At 58.9% G+C, this 17,633-nt stretch overlaps 1 protein-coding gene across 2 annotated transcripts in view; it reads right to left on the bottom strand.

Annotated features, from left to right (window-relative positions):
* The window catches only part of Grm4 (glutamate metabotropic receptor 4), a 100,810-nt gene extending 83,495 nt beyond the window's left edge, over positions 1 to 17,315 (bottom strand). For both annotated transcript variants that reach the window (XM_046464520.2, XM_058585591.1), the window contains exons 1-2: positions 17,197 to 17,315; positions 6,487 to 7,363 (exon numbers count right to left, since the gene is read on the bottom strand). In XM_046464520.2, coding sequence (XP_046320476.1) covers positions 6,487 to 7,005 — 519 coding nt within the window. In that variant the 5' untranslated portion in view covers positions 7,006 to 7,363; positions 17,197 to 17,315. The remainder of the gene's footprint in view (positions 1 to 6,486; positions 7,364 to 17,196) is intronic.
* Positions 17,316 to 17,633: the final 318 nt, after the last annotated feature.

The raw sequence follows: 17,633 nt of genomic DNA, 5'->3' as shown, positions 1-17,633 counted from the left end.
AGGAAGCCTCTGGGTGCTCTGTCAGCAGGAGAGGAGGACCAATACCACGAAGTCCTACTGTGTGCCTTTGTTCAGTCCTCACAATGCCTCCCCCAGGGGGTAGGAGCCACAGATGGCCCTGTTTTACAGACAAGGACATCGTGGTCCTGAGAAGGCCAGTGACTTGTCCAGGGTCACAAGAGCCCTCCTCCCACAGCAGCCCCTGCAGCAAGAAGGGTCCATGGACCTCGGAAGCCCCTCCCTCCCCCGTGAGGTTTGGGGTGGAGGGGGCAGGAGTCCTGCTGGGAGCACAGCAGACAGGAGGGGGTGGAGCCTCGGGGGCCTTGGGGCGGTGAGGCCTTGTCAGGGGGCCAGTGGGGCTGAGTCTAGAGGCCCCATAGCTGCAGGCTCTGGCTGTCCCTCTCCCAACAGATCTCATCTTGGTGTCTACCCAAATACGTTCCAGCACCAACAAATCCCAAGCTAAGGGCTTTGCACGTACTACCATTTCTGCTGGGTGAGTATCCTCATGCCCATTTCACAGGTGAGTAAACTGAGGTTCAGGCCACACAGAGTAAACGTTGGACCAGGCCTATATGGTGATCAAAAGACAGAACAGTGGAAGAGAAGGGTAGATCAGGGTCGGACAGGCTGGATCCATGTCCAGGCTCCACCACTTCCTAGCTGTGTGACCTTGGGCACAATGCTTAGCTTCTCTGTGCCTCAGTTGTCAGTTCTGTAAAATGGAGATAATAAACGTACATCTGCCTCTGGGGGTGGCTGGGAAGGGATTTTCATGAAGAAAACACATCCAGGTGACTCTGGGGCCTCCAGAGGGGACACTGGCTTGACCTTGTGGTAAGGTGGCCCTAACTACATGCACCCCAGATCAGGTGGCACTCACACAGCCCCCAAGACCCCAGGTGCCCTGCTCTTGCTGAAACGTGGGAGCTGAACGCCTCCCTGCATTCCCTGTCCCTCCGGGAGTCCCTCCAGAGGAACACTGTCTAAGTCCCACTGAGGCCTGGCATCTGCAGGGTGTCCTTGAGGTGGAGCTGAGTTCAGCAGGCCGCTACTCAAGGCTGCTGCCGAAGCTCCCCAAGATGAGCATCGCTGTGTTCCCATAAAACTTTATTTAAACACCCTGAAAGTTTAATTGCATGTAACTTTCTCATGTCATGACATTGTATTCTGATTTTTTTCCAACCATTTAAAATAGAAAGAACCAGGTGTGCACACCTCTAATCCCAGGCACTCAGGAGGCTGAGGCAGGAGGACTGCAAGTTTGAGACTGGCCTCAGCAATTTAGCAAGACCTTCTCTCAAAATAAAAAATAAAAATAAAATAGAGCTGGGCACGTGGCTCAGTGATGGAGCCACATCCAGCCACAGGTGAAGCCCTGGGTTCCATCCCCAGCACCACTAAATAAACAGCAAAGCGAAACATACAGAGCTTCCTCAGCCCGTGGACCGTACAGAAACAGACTGCAGGCCACGGATCTGGCTCCTGGGCAGCCCTTCCCTAACCTGGGTCTGGAAGAGAAGCCAAGGACAAACAAAAAGGAACAAATATGTACATGAATGCAAATTGTGATGAAGGCCCTGAAGGAAGAGAATAGGGAGATGGAATAACTAGGGGCTGGGGGGGCGGGACTCTGAAGAGAGGCCTTTAAGCTTAAGGCTGCATGAGAAAGATCCTCCTTCAAACAGTAGAGGGAGAGAAGATTCCAGACAGAGAGGATAGCAGGTGCAAAGACCCTGGGGTTGAAAAATAGCACGGCCTCAAGGAACATAAGGAGGCTGGTATGACAGGTGTGGGGCCTGGAGAGACAAAGGTCCGGCCAGGCCAGGCCATCAGGCAGGCGGCACAGGGGGGCACAGGGGGGCCAGGCAGGAGTTTGCATTTTAATCTGCTAGGAAGTCCTTACAAGGCAGATTTCCTTTGGGTTTTAGAAAGATCCTTCCAGCTCCTGAGCAGAGCTTTGGCCGAGGGGAAGCCATGTGGAGCGGGGAGAGGAGGGAGGAGGTTCCAGGTAAGAGTCTGCGAGGGAGGCGGGAGATGTAGTCCCGTCCACGATGAGATCTGAGCTCAGAATTCCAAAAGCTGAGCCTGCGGCCTGTGCTGGCCAGGGGGAAGGAGGGGGTCGAGGCCAGCTGTCTCCAAGGGAGATTCGCGGGCTGCGGGAGGGTTGGGTGGACTCTCGGCGTCCCCCCAGTTGGGCTGTGAAATACACGGAGGCCCACGAGCCATGTCCTCAATAGAAAGGCTGTCATCTAAGCCACAGAAACTTCCCCCGGAGCCTGGGGCCCGGCACTGAGGGCTGGGACATCAGTCCCTGCTCCGGAAGAGCCACCGGCCAGCCCCGTGCGCACTGAGGGAGCCCCCGGGGCCGGGCTGCCTCCTCGCCCCTCCCGGCCCCACTGTGCGCCAGCAAAGAAACTCATTAGCCAAATGCAGAGCTGGCGCTGAGTCCCGTCGGAGCCCGTGGCAGGAAGACACAAGAGGCCCAGCAGATGGCGGGGACTCTCCAGGATCAGCCTCAAAGGTCACCGTCTGTCACTGCCCGCTGGCCGCATCCTCTTCTGCATCAATGGAGGTTCGCTGACGCTGACTTCAGGCCCCGCTACAAGCTGCGCCGTGACATTTCCCGTGGGCTGACTGTGTGCCAGACACCGCGCACTCAGACCTGACCTTCGCCCCACCCCTCCTGTGAGGTTGCACCTTACAAATGAGGAAGGAGGCAGAGGAAGGTGGGTCAGGTGGCCAGCCCCCAGCCCAAACCCTCTGCCTGCTGTGGAGCCTGTTTTCTCCACGGTAAGACGCAAGACAGAAGAGAAGCTAAAATGATTTCTGGATTCTGAGCTCTTCCAGGTCCAGAGTTTGGAAAGTGCTTCTTTGAGGGGTCTGCACTCTGTTCCTTCACCTTGGAATAATGGCTATTATCAGGGAAAGAGCCTATTGGCTCATTCATACTATGGTGTCCATGACTGATATGATAAGCAGAGGTGAGTTAACTCAGATGGAGCAGGGATTCAAGTTCAGATCTGATTGGCTCCAGAACCTGGGCTGTCCCCCAAACATGGCATCACAAAGGCCACATCCTCTGGTTTAATTTTTTTTTTTTTTTTTGTACTGGAGATTGAACCCAGCTGGGCTTAACTACTGAGCCACATCCCCAGCCCTTTTTATTTTTTTTTATTTTGAGACAGGGTCTCACTAAATTGCTCATAATCTCAATAAGTTGCTGAGGCTGACCTCTAATTTGCAATCCTCCTGCCTCAGCCTCCTGAGCCGGTGAGATGACAGACAGGCACCACCACACCACCCCCCAGCAGCAAGATATTTTTCACACCCGTCACTACTCCCTGTCCTGGGAGAAGGGGCCCAAATGAGGATGAAGGAAGGAGGCAGGGGCAGTGAGGTCGGGGATGTCAACGATCAGAATATAGTCTCCAGAGTCAAGCCTTCAGGTCCCCAAAGAGAGCCTGGGTTCCAGCCTCACTTCTAACTCAGCTTATTTCCACAGGCTGTCTGCAAAGAGCCGGGCCTGGGAGCAGGGGACTGTCACTTCATCAGGGCCCAGTCCCCACATCTGTACAACAGGGAGGTGGCCCCGTCCAGCTCTGGCGCTTGCAGTTCTGCTCACATCTGGGCCCCGACTGCACCCCCTGAACATTCTCCAGCAGGGAATCACCCCTATGCCCCACCCAGACCTCCCCTTGGGGCCTGGCACTGGAAACCCAAAGCCGCAGTCACAGCTCTGGCCAAGCTCCAGCAGGGCCTCCTCCTGCCCAGGGCAGCAGGGTTGGGGCAGAAACACCTGGAGCAGACCCCACTGCCCCCCCCCAGGGCCCTCCCTCTGCAGAGTTCAACCTCTGGGCCTCTGTGAGTGGCTTTCACGATTCTCACCCAGCCTCTCTTTCTACCAGTTTAATTATTGAGGAGGACTCTTGTCGCCAGCCTGGAACATTAAGTCTGTTAAAAGGGACCCAGGGACCCAGGGAATGCAGACCACAGCCGGCTGGTTCCTCGGGCTCCCTCTGCCCTGCCTCCCCCTCCCAGCAGACCCCCACTGCCCAATCCTTTCCCCCCCACACCTCTACCTCTAGTCCCATCTCACTCTGTACAGCTGGGGGCTGGGTCCCCTGCCCCAACCCACTCCTTCCCTGTGACCTGAGGAAGCACAGGCCAAATGGAGCCAGGCCACCTTCATACCTGACCAGATGGACACAGGACAAGGAGCCCCGGGAGCCCTGGGCTGGTCAAACACCATGGGACTCCGGCCCTTCCCCCACCCCACCTTGCCATGGGGAGAGGATGGCACAGAATCACAGTCAGTGCCTGTCTGGGGTCCTGAGCACCTGTCCCAAAACAGCTGTGTTCCCAGGAGCACGCTCTAAAGCCTCACACTGAGAGGGACCATTTTTTGAGCTTTTGCAGGTATCAAGTGACCTGACCTCTCAGCTCATTAGAGTCTGGCCACCCTCTGGAAGAGGGGAGGGACCTTCACTGATGTCATGGCTCTAAGTGCTGGGCCCAGGTGCTTTACCATCTTTCTGCAAGACTCAGAGTCGAAAAAGGTATTTAATATAAAGATCAAATAAGGACCCCCCAGCAGCCCCTAGCATCGTGGCCTCTTAGAGGCTGGGGTCTGTGCCTGACAGGCAGACAGGGGCCTAGGCCTTGACCCCTCTGCTGGATGCCCCAGGCCACCTCCCCTCCCCAGGCCTGGGTGAGGCAGCTGAAGTGCCAGCCCAGCATCACCAGGCCCCGGCCCTCCTGCCCCTGCGTCCACCCCAGGAATGGTCCAGCTACCCATTCCCAAACTGTCCCGCGAGGAATCCTAAGAGATCACCTGGGGCAACACAGTCCTCAGGGACTGTTCAAATTGTCCACTGTGGGGACAGAATTGCTTCCAATCCCCTGCTTCCTCTTTGAACCACATGTAAATTTGGCATTGTTCATAATGCATCCATTTGTTTTAAAATTAAAATCATGTTTTCATCCAGATCATCAAATAAAACCAACAGTCCAGGAAAAAGGACCGTACTTGAGGACCACATGGCTCTGCGGGGACACTGCTGATGGCTGTGTGACAGGGGGGCTGGCCTATGGCTAACTCCTTCCCCAGCCAGAGCTGGTGACAGGACAACTCAAGCCAGCTCCTACTCCCCTGACCGGCACCCCTATCCCCAGCCCTGCCACCACCTCCAGTACAGACCCTCCTTTCCATTCATCACACCCTGAGATGCCCCCAGGTACTGATGCATCCTGGGAGTTAGGTCAGAGGGTTCCAGAAAGGGTCTGGGTGACAGGGACCCAGCCTTAGCTCTTCCCACCCTGCACGGTGCCAGGCAGCTTCTCCCAGTTCTCTGCCAACTCTGGAGACAGGGGAGAGGAAGGGCCAACTGCAGAGGCCAAGATCTGACAGCCGCCTGAGGGAGGGACCCGGCAGCTTCCCCTCTCTTCCCCCTCCCCCCCAGCCTCTCCCCCTCCACACTCACACCGACACCAACATGCAGAGCAAACGAGGCAGGCTGAGGGAGAGAAGCGGGCACATAATTATTGGTAAAATGCTTGTAATGTTTTTCCCTCTCCCCGGTAGCTTTCAGTTGTTTTAGCAGCTTAGCGAAGCACTTGGCTCCAATTGAATTGCAAATCAGCAGCTCTTGCCCCGGGAAGAGAGGAAGGGAGGCGGCACGGAGGGGGCAGGGCGGGGTTCCAGAAGGAGAGGGAGAAAGGTGTGTTCGGAGGAAGGGCAGAAGGAAGGCCTTGGAAGGGGGGGGGGGGGCTCAGTGCAGGGCCCGGGGCCCAGAAATGGAGACGCAGCTCCCGGCGCCCGCGGCCTCCTCTGCAGGCTCTGCAGGCTCAGCAGCCCCACACCCTTCCAGAAAACCAGGACGCGGTTTCCAACATAATCACGGGCCGGGAGGGAGGCCACCAGGGGCTTCCTCAACTACCCAGAAGAAAACATCCCTTCCCTGGGAATTGCAATTATTTGAAAACAATGTCAAAACAAAAGTCTTGCTTTTTCCTCCCTGCAAATCTCCAGCGTTTCCACTTCCGCTCTCTTTTCATCCGCCTGCCCGTCCTTCTCCCCACGTGTCTGTCTTTTCATCTGTCTGTCTGCCCATCTCCTCCTTTCTTCTGTATTACCCTCCTGGTTCCAAGTTCCCCAGGGAGGCATGGAGTCCCGCCTGGGGCTGCCATTGGCCGCTGCTTCAGTACCATGGTCAGCACCATGGTCAGCACCATGGTCAGCGCCGGCGAGCCGGGTCCCTCCGCGTGGCCCTCGCGGCTGTGCCCACGCTCTGATCACGGAACAGGACAACACACTGAGGCCAGAGGACTGACCCCCGCCCTCAGACAGGCTCCAGGTGAGACTCCCGAGGAGGCAGGAAGGGAAGAGGAGAGGAGAGACACGGGCTGGCTAGGTCCCCCTCCTGGCCTTGGGGGACTAGGGCGGTTGGCGGAAGCACACCTCCAGGCCCCACCCCGGGCACTAACCTTAAAGAGGCGCAGGATGTTGGCCACCATGATGGAGACCGAGCTCCCTGAAGCACCGATGACACCCACCACGCGCTCGGGCTTGGTGATGATGGGCGGGCCACCGCTGCCACAGCGGACCTCCGTGCCGTCCTTCTCGATGAGCGCCTGCACAAAGGTCAGTGACTGCTCCAGGGCATGGGTGTCCCTCGAGCAGGTGTCCAGAATGCGGGCGCCCAGCGTGATGTTGGGCAGCAGGTCCGGGTCATTGTTGATGCGATCCAGGGCAAAGAGCATGGCCTCCAGCCGGTGGATGCCCTTCTCCTTCTTGAGTTCTCCACAGGCCTTGCCCTCCGAGCCCCGGCCATGCACTGGGAACAGGCCTCCCAGGGTGATGTCCCCGTCTATGCGGATGGAGTTCATGTGGGGGTGGCCTTTGGGCTTCCCCAGGGAGGAAGGCACCCAGGGGCCGTAAAGGCTGAGGAGCAGGCAGAGGGGCAGCCGGGCCCACCACCAGCCCCAGCCTCTCTTTCCAGGCATCTCGGAAATACCTAGAGACCCATGAACGGTGGCCCCTCCTAGCCCTCACAAGCCCCGGGTCCTCCAGCCTGGGTGCGCAGGGGCAGGCTGCTTCAGCAGTAGGGTGGCCAGGGGTGGCCAGCTGGGACAGCCATGCTGGGGCTCTCTCTGCCCTCCTCCTTGTCACCTGGGCAGTGCTCAGTGGCCCACACAGTCCAGGCCCACAGATGGCAGGCAGGAGCCGACGAGGCAGCAGGAACACTCTGATCCCCAAGTCCTGCAGGCCGGATCTTCATGGATGACTGTGGAAGGGTGAAGAGGTCCTAGCTTGCGTATCCTGGCATCAAGGAGAAACCAGCTCCAGTCCTCTCCTACCAACCTGAGAGAGAGAGAGAGAAAATATCAAACACAAATCCAGAGAAGACATTAGCTATTCTGATCTCTCATCAGGAGCCTGGGAGAGGGAGATGCTGGAGGTTATCGCCAAAGACTCCATAAATCTCCTCTACTGGGTTTTCTCCCAGCTGCGGCTCAACTCTGGTTGAAATGGGAGAGTTTGAGGCAGAAATTAGGTCACGTTTGAGGACTGCCCAGGGCCAGTGCCCACGGCCATCAGAGGCCCAGGCGTCAGACAGCACACTTCCTAGGAACCGCAGGAAGGGCTGGGGAGGAGGCCTTCCTCAACATGCCTGCAGGAGCCAAAGAAAGAAACCAGCTTTGCTGTGCCCAAACCCATTTTAGAGATGAGGAAACTGAGGCCCAGAGAGACTCCCCAGGCTTCCCAGCTCCAGGCTCTGGAATCGGAGACTTGTTGACTCTTTGGGGACTTAGAAACCAAGAAGGCAACAAGGGGTGGCTGTGGTTCCCCAGATGAGCCCAGCTCATGCTGAAGGCCGGGGAAGGCCGAGGAGAACAGGGATGTGGGGTTCTGGATTTTCCTCCTGATCCATGAGGACATGGGGGGCCCTCCACTCGCACGTTCCCACCCAGCGGCTCAACTGTCCCAGGCGGAGGATAAACTCCAGCGACTCCTTTTTGCTCCCTCACCCCTTCCTGACTCTCTCTGTCTCTCCTTTCTGGATCACCCTTCTCCACTCCCCACACCCCTCCCTGTGAGTGGGGCTCAGGTTACGGCCTGAGCTACTGCACATTATTATGATCGTCGTCATTATTATTGTTGTTGTGATTAAATATTTATCTGCAAGGGTAGAGGAGAGAACACCAGCTCTGCCTCATTCTCACTGCTAATTTGGGCTAATTTCCCCCGGGGGTTCCTTCCCTTGCCCAGGCTCCCTGCCCAAAGCCAGCAGCCTCCTTCCCTCCACCTAGAGAGTCAGGGAGTCAGGGCTTGGCTGGGAGGCCAGCTCCCGAGGCCAGCTCCCGAGTCCCCTTCCCCAGGGGTTGGACAAATGCAGACCAGGATGCCTCTTGGCCATTCTATGCCTCAGTTTCCCCAGAGAGCTGAAAAAGGATTCGTGTTTGGATTGAGAGGTTTCCCCAGAGACATGGCACCTCCATCAAGGCCAAGTGGAGGTCTTGGATCCAGCCCTGCCCCACCAATATCCCCCCCACAAAGGCCCTGACTGCTCCAGTTCTGGGCCAAGAGGAAGGAGGGACATGGTGTGACATCCCAGAAGCCAGCCTCAGCTCCTGGGCTTCGGCCTCTGCAGACCCTCACCTCACTCACTGAAATGGTCCCTCCACTTGAGCTCCTCAGGAGCCAAGAGTATGGCTACTAATTCCCTCTAGCCACACTCTGCGGGCAAACCAGTGGCCCGAATGCAAATCATGGCTCTTCCAATGTCACCCAGCCAATCAAGATGTGTACAGGTTTGCAGTGGCACATGCCTGTAATCCCAGGTACTGAGGAGGCTGAGGCTGGAGTACAGCAAGTTCAAGGCTGGCCTTTGGCAACTTAGCAACGCCCTGTCTCCAAACAAAAAATAAAAGGGGCTGGGAATGTGGCTCAGCTGGAGAGCTCCCCTACAATCCCCAGCCAGCGCCAGACAGAGAAAAGAAAAAGAAAAGCTGGTGTGGAAGCCAGCTCAGCCACCCAGGGAGCTCTGAGGAAGTCCAAAGATGATTTCATAATGCCACCATCTCCAGGAACCAGTGACCCAGGGCTGAAGGCCAATGCTTCCAAAACCCAGGGGATGGGGAGGCCAGGTAGGTGGAGCCCACACCGTCTTGTGGATGAGTCTATGAGATCTCTTTCCTAGACAGAGTGAAAGGAGGCGGGCGCTGGGTTGCTAATGCCAGCACCAGGCAATTCAGAAAAGAGAAACTGGAGAAACCCCTCCACAACTCCAGTCTGTTACTACTGTGCAAGGCACAGCCTGTCTGGTCCTCAGTTTCAAAATCTGTAAAATGGGTGAATTGGAGCAAAATCCAGTCTAAGGGCTATACTTCCCCTTGGGCATATTTTCTGTCGTCATAATGATGGTAGAATCATGAAGAAACCTATGTACAGGCAGGGTTCAAGGATACTAGACTTCCTGCTGCAGGTAGGAGAGAGTCTACTCAAGGAGACACTGTCTGTCTGGTGACAGGGCCCAGGGAGCCAATGGCTGTGCACAGTTGCCTGCCGGGCACCACTCTCGGTGCCTTCCTTACGTTTTTCCGCCCTGTGAGCCGTGTGGTGTTTTTGTCCCCATCTCACACTCAAGTGACAGGGAACCAGGGGATGTGAGGGTGTGCAGGGTGCCCACACCCCTGCAGCTCCCCGCACTGGACCAGCCGGCCAATCCTTCAGTCCCTGCCAGCCCTGACGCCCTGTGAGTTCATGATTGGTTTCCATGAATTTCAAATGGAGGGATCTTGGCATGGTGACAGAGTGTGCCACAGCAGGGCAGACTCAGCCCGGGAGGCCGACGCGCAGCCGCTTCAACAGCCGGGCCGTGCTCAGGCTTCCAGATCCTTCATGGGGGCTCGGTGCTGGCTTCCCTGTGAGGCCTGCGCACATCCGAGCTGAGCAGCGGGTGCACACGGGGACCCACGGGCAGGAGGCCTTGGAGAGGACAAGGGCAGACACCCGCAGGGTCAGAACCAAGAGCCCCGAGGCCCAGGCCCCGCCCCAAGCCCCTCAGATCCCTGCAAGTCCTACTGGGCCTGCCTTTCCGAGCTCCTCCAGAGAGCCGGGCAAACCGCTGCCTCTTTTAGCCTCCCCTCCTGCCTTTGATCATGTAACAGGAGTGAAAGAAGCCAGGAGAGCAGGGGCGGGGGAGGCGCCCCGTGCTCCTTCCCACCGCTGCCTCCACCAGCCCCGGAGGGGGAGCAGGCCGGGGCAGGAGGGGGTCCTTCTTTAAGTCCTTTCCCCAGTCCTTAGACTCTCCCCACCCCCTGGCCAAATCCAAAATAGCCAGGGAAGCTCAAGCCTGGGGCAGTGAGTGGGGGCCTCCCCAGGGAAACCCCAGGACAGCTGCAGATCCGAGCCAAGCCCAGCTGAGGGGGGCCTCACCCCACTTTTCTTTTCTCCCCCCCTCTATTCCCTGGTTCCTCCCCTGAAGGATGAGGGCCTAGAAGGAGCAGGGACCAGGGGCAGAGGGGAAGGGAGGCCATCCTTCCCTCTCCACACAGACAGCTCACAGGCTAACAGTGTTTTCCAGAACATTCTTGGGAGAGCTGGCAAGCAGCTGCAGGCTGCCCCTTACCCCTCGGCCACAGTCAGGGCAGGGGAGTCCCCAGCCATGCCAGCTGAGGGCCCCCTGGCACCTGAGGGAGGGCCTGTGGGGGGGGCCTCGGGATCGCTGCTGCCCTGAGGAGCAGGCTCTGCCCTCCCCAGCCAGGCCCGAGCCAGGCAGAACCACAGACCACAGAACAACACCAGATCTGAAGGGAACCACCGAGACTTACTAAACCTCCAATTATTTTTCACTGAGCTGCTTTTTATTCTTCCAAAACCAATGAAATAGAACAAAACCCAAACAGTACAATAAAGAGAGGGAAGAGCTTTGTACCTTGCTCCTCAGGGTTGGGGCCAGAGCCAGAGACACCGTCTCCTGCACTTGGCCTTCTGAGGGCCTTCCCACAGGAGACAGGCGGGTGCCGTCAGGGTGGCCAGGAGCGCACCCCACACCTCCTTCCCTGCGTCTTGCTCCTTTATCCTGTGGCACCCGACCCCGTCCTCTCGCCTCCCATCTTACCCATATCCCACAGCACCTTTCACCTCTAGTCACCCTCCCTGTGCAGAGCCCAGCCCTGCCCAGGGGCTCAGGAAGCTCTGGGACTGCGAGATGGTGGGCAGAGCAGGCTTTGGGTCTCCTGAGCTGTCCAGACGCCTCGTGGGGACGGTGAGAGGGAACTGAAGGACTCTCCCCTTCCTTCACCAATGGCCTCTCTTTGCCACCCCCTGGCTGGGCAGAGGTGTGGTTTGCTGGACAGTCTCATCCCAAATGGACAGGGCTCAGATCCTGGTCACCTGGAGCCTTTCCGCCAACCCCAGCTGCACAGCAAGCCAGGCCCAGTGTGATCCCCACCGGCATGACCAGCTGGCACCTCCCAACCCTAGAAGCACAGCCATCCCCCACAGCCTACGCTGGCATCCCCAGCAGGGTGAAGTGGACAAGGGACATGAGGGGAGGTGATGATGACCAGCCCTCCCAGGTAGCCCATCTTATTACAGGAGTCTTTTCCGGACAATTCTTCACCACAGGGGCCAGGTTCTAGTGGTGGAGCTGGGGACAGGGTTTGGGGCAGTAAACTCAGGACTGATGGGCTGGGGGTGGAACCTTTGACCCCCCGGACCAGCAAGGACTCATTCTGAAGAGCAGCCCTGCTCTAAGAGGGCTCTGGCTCCCCAGCCTCCTTTCCTGCGCCCCCCACAGGCTGACTGGTCTCCCCCACCTGGACTGGGAGCCCCTCTGAGCTCTAAAACCCAGACTCCACTCCAGCAGCCCCCCTCTCTGTTCTGCCACAATAAGAGCCTGACGCAGAGGTGACCAGTTCTGTGCTGGCCACGGGGTGAGATGCACTAGAGAAATACGTATGGAAGGGAGGAGGGGCGGGAGGAGGACCTAATTCCCTAGCTTAATGCCAGTGGAAACTAAGAAGAGAGCGACTTGAAATCGAGTGTCCTGCCGTGCCCCAAACTGTGATTCCCTCCCTTCAAAAAGCAGCTGAGGGCTCCTCCTCCTCCAGGAAGCCTGCTCTGATTTTCCCAATTCCCATCACCTCGGGCCCCTGCAGAGCCTGCCATGCTGTTTTTTGACCCTGATGACCTGGGAACACACTAAGGGTCATGTGACAAGCACCCTTCTCATCTCTGCACTCCCTGTACCCAGTTCAAGGCCCAAAACACAGAAAACACAAAATGAATGACAGTCAAGTCCCTGCCCAGCGCCACCACTGCAGCCGCACCAGGACGGAGGCCAAGGCAGGGGACCTGCCGCGGTGCTTCCACTCCACCAAGGGAGCTCGGGCCTCACAGCAAGTTCCCAAAGCTGTGGTGTGGTCCCATGTAGAATGTGACCCCTTCTTCCACCACCATTTGGTCTTTCATTCAAATGTGGGCTGAGCGCTTGCCATGTGACCCCGTTGCTCTGGGGGTGACACAGCCCACTCACACCCGTGGGCCCAGGGGAGCACTGCGTGGGACTCTTCAGGGGATCCAGGCTGTGGAAGATAAAGTGGAAGAAGGAACGACCCAGAGGGGCTACTTCACAAGGGAAGAATCAGGGAAGGCTTCTCTGAGGAGGTGACACTGACCAGAAATTACAAGGCATGGGACTCGTAGATAGAAATCTGGAAGAAATACATTCCAGGTACAACAGCAAGTTCAAAGGCTCTGAGGTGGGCATGGGCTTAGCTTCAGTGCTAGGAAATACAAGGAGTCTGGCTACCTGGAGGGCAGTGGGAAGGACTGCAGATGGGGTAAGGCAAGAAATGCCACCTAGCCAAGACTAAGCAGGCCCTTATAGGCCACCAAGTGGATGAAGAAATAAGGGGCTCCTCGAGGGCTTGGAGCATGGTGAGAGACAGGGCCTCTCTTGAAACCTGAGGCCCATAAGGGCAGCTACCTGTGTAGGCATGGCCGCTCAGGACAGTTGGAACGAGCCTCACCCACTGCTCCAGCACTGGATCACCGCAAGGTTAGCACAGGTCACAGGCCCTTGTCCCCCAGAACAGCACAGAACACACCAGCACTGACCTTCCTCTGCTCCCAGAGCCAGGGGCCGGCCCCCACGTTCATACTGCCCAGGTCTCCACCAACTAGCAGACCTCCTTGTCCACGTCGACCCCCAGCCTTCCTTCCCACCCCAACTCCCCCAGCCCTCGGTGACACCAGTGTCCCTCACTTTCCAACACAGAGCCCAAGTGGGCAAGTGTCTTTGTCTGCAGCTGGTGCTATTGTGAGCTTCCCACCCCACGGCCTCCTCCCCTCCTCCCCTTCCTGTCCCCCTCCTTAAACTGGAGCTCCCCAAGCCCAGCACTGCTCAGGACACCTGGCGCCGCTGCCTTGGCCCCGCCCACAACCAGACTCTACTGTCCTGCACAGCCATGGATGTAATGCAGTGCCCAGGGGCCACACCACAGCCAGGCACCAAGATGGGGCAGTGAGTGACATCTGAGGATCAATCACCCACCAGAGCTTCAGAATCCAGGTCAAGTCCCAATCTCCATTTCTATATTTAAACTTCAAATAACCCTGTAGTGAGAACAGTGTTTTTACTAGAAGTCCTGCCCCAAACAGAAAGCAGGTCCAGCCCAGGGAGTGGAGGGGTGCTATGGGAGGCCAGGTATGGGGGACCAGGTGGAACCCAGAGCTGCTGGTCTCAATGCAGGTGGCCCAAACCAGGAGAGCTCCTGGACTCTGCCATCAAAGGGCCCCCTCACAACCAGGGTGGCCAGGGCCTTCTCCAAGGGAGCTGGGTGGCTTAACCTGACCCATGTTGCTTGGCCCCAAATGGCATAGGCTGTCATTAGGGCTGTCGTTTCCCAATTACTGCTGATAATCTCTACCTTCATTGAATGGGGTCCCCATAATGTCATTATGCACTGCGTTCCTCAATTTATTTAACGTACGTGTGTACACATATATTTATGCCTCACTGCAGCCTTGAGATTGCTCAATGGGGAGGTTAATAATAAAACATTTTGACAGGAGGCATCAGCTCTAATTTAAGGGGTGGTTTTTACTATCCTTGTGGTATTCATTTTTCCAAGGAGCCAAAAGACACAGGAACAGGCTGGAACAGCATCTCTTGGCCCACAGGCTAGGAGGCAAGGCCAGGAGGCAGCCAGCGGGCTGAGCTGGCCACTTCTCTAAGCAAGTTCCACTCCCTGCAGGCCCAGGCCAGGAAAGAGAGGCAGGGAAGTAGGGGACAGAAGTCACCAGAGCCTGTAACTCCTGCACTGGCAGGGACAAAGGAAGCTGGTTGGGAATGAGGAGTCACCAGCCCAGGGAGGGAGAGCAGCAGAGATGGAGGCCAAAGGGAGACACAGGAGCCCCACAGAGTGTGACCAAGCCCTCCCACGCCAAAGGAGTGAAACCCCTGGGACTTTGGAGGGTCCCAGGCAACAAGGGCAGAGTTGGCACTCATGGAAATAAGGGTTGAGTGGCAGTGACAGGAAGCTGGGGTTCCCCTGCCCCAGGCCCGCTGCCCAGCAGACAAGTCCCCACTGCCTCTCAGCCTCCTGCCTCAGGTGGGCCCACCCAGCCAGCATCTCTTCCGCCAGCCCCAGCGAGCAGGGCCCCAGCCCAGATGCCAGCTCCCCCACAGCCTTCTCCAAGCGGCCACGGCGGCGGCCACTCTGCAGAAGTGAGATAACCTTCCAGCCGGCAGCCGGCAGGCCCAGCTGCCCAGGCTGCCAGCGGGGCCTGCCCACTGGAAAGTTGGGTTCTAGGCTGAGCAGAGGAGGACAGCAGGGTGGATAGATGTCTTGGGGTGGGTGGTAATTAGGGGCTGCCTGCTCCACGCTTGTCTAGGGAGAGGACATGTCTACTAGCTATAATTAAAAGCTCAGGAGCCCATGGGTCCTGCTCCCATCTCTTCCTACCAGCTGTCCCGTGCAGCAGGGCTAGCACCATGTGGTCAAACAGCCTGGGGGCTGGGTCGTGGACCGCTCAGGAAGGGGTGGGACTGGCCCCCTGACCCTTCTAGATAGCATACTCACAGGCTGGCTCACCACCTCCTCTCCCAGAGATGTCCCACCTCCAACAGGGTAGAGCTAAACCGCCAGACACAGGTCTCTGGGATGAGGAGGGAGGGGGATGGAGGAGCGGCCCCAGCCAGACCACTAAGGCCAAGAAGCAGATCAACTCCTGACAGGCCCCCGCCTCCACTGCCTGCTCAGGACCAGCTCTGTAACAAGCTGCATCTCCCTGCTCATATGTCTCTCCTGAAACGCACCATTCATAGGACATCCTTTAAGTTAAACACTGCTGGCTTCCTTCCAGGGATGGGATAACTTTTGGGGGTGTTTTGTTCCTAAAAGATGCGAAGGTGTTGGCAGGTGGGGAAAGCTTATGTCTAAAAGGATGAAAGCCAGAGGAGGTGAAGACAGTGGTCCCCTCATTCACAAGTGAGCAGGCGCGTCTATCCCAGGGCTAAGTGAGGGGAGGAGGACAGGGAGAGGGGACAAAGGCTCCAACCCCCTCCCCACTGCAGCCAGACCCTCTTTGCAGGCCCCGTGGCCTGCCCAGGACAGACAGGGTACCTCTGCCAAGGGTGCCCCACCCAGGAGTCTCTAGGCTCCTCCGAAGGGGCACTTCCCGAACCTCAGGAAGGTCCTAGAGTTCTCCGCTCTTGGTGGAAGCTCTTCCTCCAGGCACACGCAGAGCCTGAGCCCAGGGAGAAAGTGGGGCAGGCCTGGGCCACATCCTGAGCAGTGGAGAGATGGCATGCAAAGGTTCCTTGCCTCCACATGGGCTGGCCTGGGGATGTGAGGTGGAGCACTGCAGATAGTGCTCTATGGGACCAGAGTGCTCGGTACCCACGCCCTTCCAGCTGGCCTCCCGGCCTGCATAAACCTCCACTCTCACCCCAGAATAGACGGGGTGAATCTAGTATGGGGACACACACACAGAACATGCCCTCCCCCATCACCTCCAGCTTCCTTCCAGACTGACAGAGGAGCAGCCACCACTCTGACAATCTTGTGTCTTCCAGTTCGGTAAACCCAGCTCAGTCTGTATTCCGAAATGCCAGTTTTCTCCCTTCGCCAGGAGCAGGCATGGTGAGGAGAGAAGGTAAAGAACCGAGGCGCCCCTCCAAAAAGGACTGACAGTCGCGGGGAGGGGGTGAGGGTGTCAATCAGAGCCTAGGGGCAGGGGGCGCTCGTACGTTCGGGCTCAGGACTCCCTGCCACCGCCACCGCTGCCCCATCTCAGCACAAACAGATTCAGACCTCCAGGGTGCGGGGGCGCCCCTCGCAGTCGGGTCCTCCACCTCCCGGCCCCGCCCCCGCACGGGAAGGGGACGCCTCCAGCCTGCGGGCGCCGGGGAAGACCGACCCCTGAGCAGGGGCCTCCCCCCAGCACACGCGCGCACACACATGCACACACAGATCCACACGGGCGCTCCCCTCTCCAGGTTGCAGCGTAGAGACTCAGGTTCTTCAGGGTCTCAGGGAGGGATGGTCCTGAGTGTCCGGAGAGCGCCTGACCCTGAAATCCCGGGACATCGGGGAGACCCCAGACCTACGGGGATGCCCTAAGCCGCTGCGGGTCAGCGGTTATCAGGCTCTGGCCGGTGGCGAAGGCGGCGCTGGGGCGGGCACCAGAGCCGGACGCGGTGCCTGGCATGGGAGCCAAGGCGCGCGAGGCTGGCGCTGCCCTCCCTCCGGGAGACCGCGGAGGAGAGGTGCAAATAATGCCCCGCGCCCCCGCCTGCCCTGCTCTCCGCAGAGCCGCGCGCTAATGCCGCCGCCCCCACCTGGGAGCTGGCAAGACCCTCCATCCGATGGAACCTGACATAGCCGCTGACCACAGCGACACTACTTTCCCCCAGACCCTCAAAACAGCCGCTGCCCCACTCCTTCCCTCGGAGGCATCCGGAGAGGGGGGGTCTCTGCCCCGAGGGGAGACCCTCTAGCCCGGGTCCCGCACCCTCAGGCCTCGAGGGCTTCGGTTCGCCGGCTCTCCTCGGGGTACCCCGAGCGCGGGACCTCGCGGGAGGCCACCTCCCCGAGCCTCGGTGTCTCCACCGCAGCCCGCGCCCCAGGAGGCCGGAGGGCACAGTCCCCTCTGCTCGTTCCCCTCGGGCCACAACTCACCCCGAGCCGGCGAGGTTTAAGCCGTGCCGAGGGGTCCGGTAGCGCCCGCCCGCCCTGGGGGCGCAGGGAGGCGGCGGCCGGACGTTCGGTTCTTGCGGTGCCCGGAGCCCGGTCGCGGCGGGCGGCGCTGACGCTGAGGACCGAGCCCGGCACGGAGCCGCCCGGAGTCCCGGACGCAGCGGGATGAGCCTGCAGCCGATCGACTGGAGCCGCCGCCAAGCGCGCGGCGTTCGGCGGCTGCTCCGGGGAGAGAGAGCAAGCTGGGAGCGGCGGCGAGCCCGACTCCCGCGGCCGCGAAGCCCAGCGTCCGAGCCCGAGAGCGCGGGCGAGACGGTCCAGGGAGCTGGATCCTGCCAAGGGCTCCGGGCTAGGAAGGGAGCGGAGCGGGAGCAGAACAGCCAGCGCAGCCGGCCGAGGTGCGGGCGCCGAGCGGCGCC

Source organism: Marmota monax, unplaced genomic scaffold (assembly GCF_021218885.2).
Source record: "Marmota monax isolate L192 unplaced genomic scaffold, Marmota_monax_Labrador192_F-V1.1 WCK01_AAM20220418_F8-fsc00211, whole genome shotgun sequence".
Lineage (NCBI taxonomy): Eukaryota > Metazoa > Chordata > Mammalia > Rodentia > Sciuridae > Marmota > Marmota monax.
The sequence above is the reverse complement of the archived record's forward strand: the minus strand, read 5'-3'. Positions and strand labels throughout refer to the sequence as shown.